Raw genomic sequence first — 4,662 nt, 5'->3', positions numbered from 1 at the left:
ATTTCAGTTAGAGCAATTTTAAAGAAAGACTTTTTGTGACACAAGGAAATAGTAGTCACAACTAACTATTGGGTTGATTTATATTATAAGTCTCTTGTTTGTCCTTTATTAGAGATATTTGGTATTGAATTGGCAGCTGTATTTAGGTGCCATTTGTTTTTCTGTGACTATTATAAATGGATAGGCAGATATAAAGAGATGAAATTGTTTTTGTGCTCCCACTTCAAATTCAAAAATCAGTGATTTCTGATTATGAGTCAACCTCGAGGTCCATCAATAGCTGTCATGTCCTCTGTTTTGTAATGGCTCTCCTTATTGCTCCTTTCACATCCTGGTTCCTTAGGCTATAGATCAAGGGGTTGAGCATGGGAGTGATCACAGTATAGAACACAGCAATGATCTTGCCCCCAGCCCTTGAGGACTTTGACTGAGGTCTCATGTACATGAAGATAGCAGTTCCATAGAATAAGGCCACCACTGTCAAATGGGAAGCACAGGTGGACAGTGCTTTATACCTCCCTGAGGCAGACCGCATCCTGAGCACTGATAGAAGGATTCGGGCATAAGAAATGACAATAAGAAGAAAAGGAATGAAGACAATGATGATACTGAAGATAAAAACGACCATCTCTGTGAATGAGGTATCTGTGCAAGCCAATCTCAGAACAGAAGGTACCTCACAAAAAAAGTGATTCAGGACATTGGGTCCACAGTAAGGCAAAGTCAAGGTGAGGACGTTGATAACCATAGAACTGAGGAAGCTACTGGCCCAAGAAACAGCTGCCAAATGCACACAGGTGCTTCTGTCCATAATAACAGTGTAATGGAGGGGATGGCAAATGGCTACATACCTGTCATAAGCCATGACACCCAGGAGAACACACTCAATCATACCAAAGGAGAGGGAGAAATACATCTGTGTAGCACAGCTGGAAAATGGGATGGTTTTTTTCCCCACCAAATTGTACAGCATTTGTGGGACATTAGTGGAAGTATAGCAGATATCCAGGAAGGATAAATTAGTAAGGAAGAAATACATGGGAGTTTGAAGACGAGGCTCTATCTGGATAACAGTGATAATAATAATATTCCCAGCCACCGTTAGTAAATAAAAGAACAGGAACATAATAAAAAGAATGAGCCGTGTCCTTGGCTGAGATGATAGCCCCAGGAACACAAATTCAGTCACAGTGGAATTGGGTTTTGTCATATCCATTTTTTTTCAAGCCATGTGCTTCTCAAATGACAGTGCACTCACCTGAAGATAAAAATCAAATGCCCCATATACCACAGTCCAGGGAGGGAATCTTCTTTAAAAATCAAGCTAATAATTTTGGGTTTTTTCTCATAGTGTTATATATGTTCGTAATCTTTTTAAGCCATATTTTTTTCTTTAAAGAATGACTTCATCCTAGCCTCTTAAAAAGGAGCTAGTTATGGTTTTGTCCTGTACCTGACAACAGGGCATCACATAAAATGAGCATCTCAAAAAAGAGTAAAAGGAACTGCTTCATGTGTCCTGTATGAATCTAGTACAAGAGCGGTGACTTGTTTCTTCTGAATCATCCTAGGGTAATCTTTCTGTGATAAAAAGACTTGGACATCAACAACAACAACCAAAGGAAAAACCTAAACAGTCATGGTTCACACTAAATTTGCATTCTTCTTTTTCTTCACCTTCATACCATGAGGAAATGGATGATTTCATTATGTACAAAATTAAAATGACAGAACCAAATGTCTACCATTTAAATTAAAGAATTATATAAAAAATGAGACGATATATTCATGTAACAATCTACAAACAATAATTGTGATCAATAACACTATTAAGAAAATTAATTAAATGCAGTGATATTACATAGATCTTAGATTCATTCATTAGCAAAAACGACTTTAGAGAAACATTACTGTAAATGTGCCAGACAAGTTAAAGTTGTTGGAGCTATTCATTGAGAACTCCATAATAACCACCTAGTATCCACATTTAGGTTATTCACGTGGTCATTGTGTTTTGTTGGTTGATTGTCTTCTTGCAAATTAAAAGCAGTGATTTAGAAGGAAGTGGAACAAGAGTCATGGATGAAGGCATAATTATAATAACTAGGAACTGTGTTTTTCATCTATCATTTATTCTGCTTTATTTATGATTGGTATAATTTCTTCTTTTATTTTCTTCCTTTGAAAAAATCTTTTTATTCCTTTACTTTTCAAAAATGCTTTTTTGATTATCTACCAAATTCTGAGAATACTCTTGTTCACACAACAGAGACTTATGATGATTTCTCCAAGCATAAAATTGGTGAAATGTTCTCATAAAGGAAAATAGTGATTCCTGCAAGGGTAAGAAATCTTTTTAAAGAAGGCAGTTAAGAAATAATAAATGGGAATTTGGTGGTCATTTAAAACACAGCAGTGCAAATAAAATGCAGATCATTTTAAGCTTCCTTCTATTTTGATTTATATCAGGGCATTTTAATTAAATAATCCAGTGAATCTTTAGACCACATTTTCTAGAATACAAAATCCATAGATAAAGTTAGGATGGCCAAAAATAGAGAGAAAGAAGAGAAGTCACAATCTTGCTTCAGTTTTGCAAGAAAGTCAGTGAGTTGGATAAATTACACTGTTCCTGTCCAGGTCTTCCAGACAGTGTTTAGAATGTTATACTCTAAATAAATGTTTATACAATTTTCAAGAGTGACTATAAGTATGAGAAATGACATCCCCAGTGGACTTCTCAAATCATAGCGAGATAAGACATGTCATGAATAAACATGAGTAATACTCAGATATACAGGATTAGTTACTTGAGAGTTGGAATTACCTGGTTCCATCACTTGCCAACTGAGAGGTCTTGCACAAGGTCATGCTGTCAACCCATTTCTAACTCTCCTCATGTTGGCATATCGGCAATAATAGCATCTTCATAGAGATTATAAATGAGGTAAATAAGATCATACATGCAAAGTAGCTAAAAAATAGTTGTACATTTGTATCAGTATTCAACATATCAACATTACAGATTATATATGTTACCATTAAGATTTTTGTGATTACGGCTTGGAAGCCAGCTTCACATGCTGGGGGGAAAGGCAGTTCAGATAGAGAAGGGATCACGAAGTAAAGGGTGCTTGGAGAGTCTTCTCAAGATGGGAGATGCATGCTGAAAGTAGACTATAGACCGAACATGATGGCCACTTAATACCTGCATTGCATACCACAACACCCTACAGGAGAGAGAGAGAGGAAAATGGAATGTGCCTGCCACAGAGATGGGGCGGGGGATGGGGGCAAAGATGTGGGGGGAGGGATACTGGGATACTGAGAACATTGGTGGTGGAGAACAGGCACTGGTGGAGGGATGGGTAGTCAATCATTGTATGACTGGAACATAAGCATGAAAGTTTGTAAGTCTGTAACTGTACCTCACAGTGATTCATTGAAAAAATAAAAACTAAATTTAAAAAAAAAGATTTTTGCTATCCCTGACAAGAATGAAGGACAGGAATTTCTGGTACTCCTCACCAATGCACCCCAAATGACAGATCTAAACCTTTAAGACACCAGTGAATTGACCAAAATATACTGGGAAAATACCAAATTGACAGATAGATAGATAGATAGATAGATAGATAGATAGATAGATAGATATACATACATATATGAGAGCAGTTATGACACACTCTTATGAGTCTATACCAGTAAAACCACACCAAAAATAAATTGCTTCCCTAGGAATGTATGTATATATATAATTGTGTTTCTACAAAAAGTATAAAAGTTTAGGTTTAACATCTAAATAATATTTTATAATTTGAAGACTCAATAAAATATTTCTTGACTTCTTCCAAATGACATTTTTCAAAGTACTTTTGGTCACCTTATGGTTAGAAAAAAATAAAAACTGTTCTGTAACCAGTTTCATAGTCATTCTATAAAACCATTCTGTAATCAGCTTTCCTGGTATATAGAAGTTTCTTCTCCTATAAGAACGTACAAACTCACATCTCTATCATAAAGGTAAATAAAATGAATTTAAGTTTTTATAAATAAGCATACAGAAAATGAAGCAAACCCATCAAATTCCACACATGGTTACAAAAAATCCTGAGTGTTCTGCAATCATCCATTGATTCTACTAAACATTTCAGTAGAGCAAGCCATCTTTTACTTAACTGTATCCTCTCTACTTTTCCTTATAAGGCAAAAAGTTACTGTGATCAAATCCTCCTCTAACACAAATATGTCAAACTCCAAAGCAATATTTTAAATATTAGGAATTCTTGGTGTCCCCTTTGAAACTTACACTAATTTCATTTACCAATGAGTGAGTTTTCTCTGTTAGACATAATCATCCTTTAAACTTAGAATTCTTGTACTTCTCTGTGTGAGTGTGTGATTGAAAATTTTTCAGTCTGTCTCTCCAACAAATTTTGGGTTTGTAGAGATTCTAACATGTCTATTTATGCTTTTTTCATCCCTAGCATATAATAATTTCTAATTATTTCTGATAAAACTGAAATAAGCCCTATTTCTGGTCTTCTGTGTTTTTTCTTCAGATTAAAAATAAATTCATCCGTACCTTAGCTCTGTTTTTATCCCAAGTATATAGTCATATTAATTTAATAATAGTTTCTCTCTGCTAATGCTTCATAAAGC

General features: G+C 35.1%; 1 protein-coding gene across 1 annotated transcript; it reads right to left on the bottom strand.

Moving 5' to 3' along the window:
* Positions 1–283: 283 nt before the first annotated feature.
* LOC130016647 (olfactory receptor 10A7-like) lies at positions 284–1,216 on the bottom strand. The gene has a single exon (XM_056107374.1). The coding sequence runs from the start codon at positions 1,214–1,216 to the stop codon at positions 284–286; it is 933 nt and encodes a 310-aa protein (XP_055963349.1).
* Between the last annotated feature and the right edge of the window lie 3,446 nt (positions 1,217–4,662).

The sequence above is a fragment of the Sorex fumeus genome, unplaced genomic scaffold, assembly GCF_029834395.1.
Source record: "Sorex fumeus unplaced genomic scaffold, SorFum_2.1 ptg000007l, whole genome shotgun sequence".
NCBI classification, from domain to species: Eukaryota; Metazoa; Chordata; class Mammalia; order Eulipotyphla; family Soricidae; genus Sorex; species Sorex fumeus.
Note: the sequence above shows the minus strand (reverse complement) of the source record. Positions and strands in the feature narration are given on the sequence as shown.

What these genes read in the sequence shown, in the direction of transcription:
- LOC130016647 (XM_056107374.1), bottom strand. Translation starts at nt 1,216, where the DNA reads ATGGATATGACAAAACCCAATTCCACTGTGACTGAATTTGTGTTCCTG.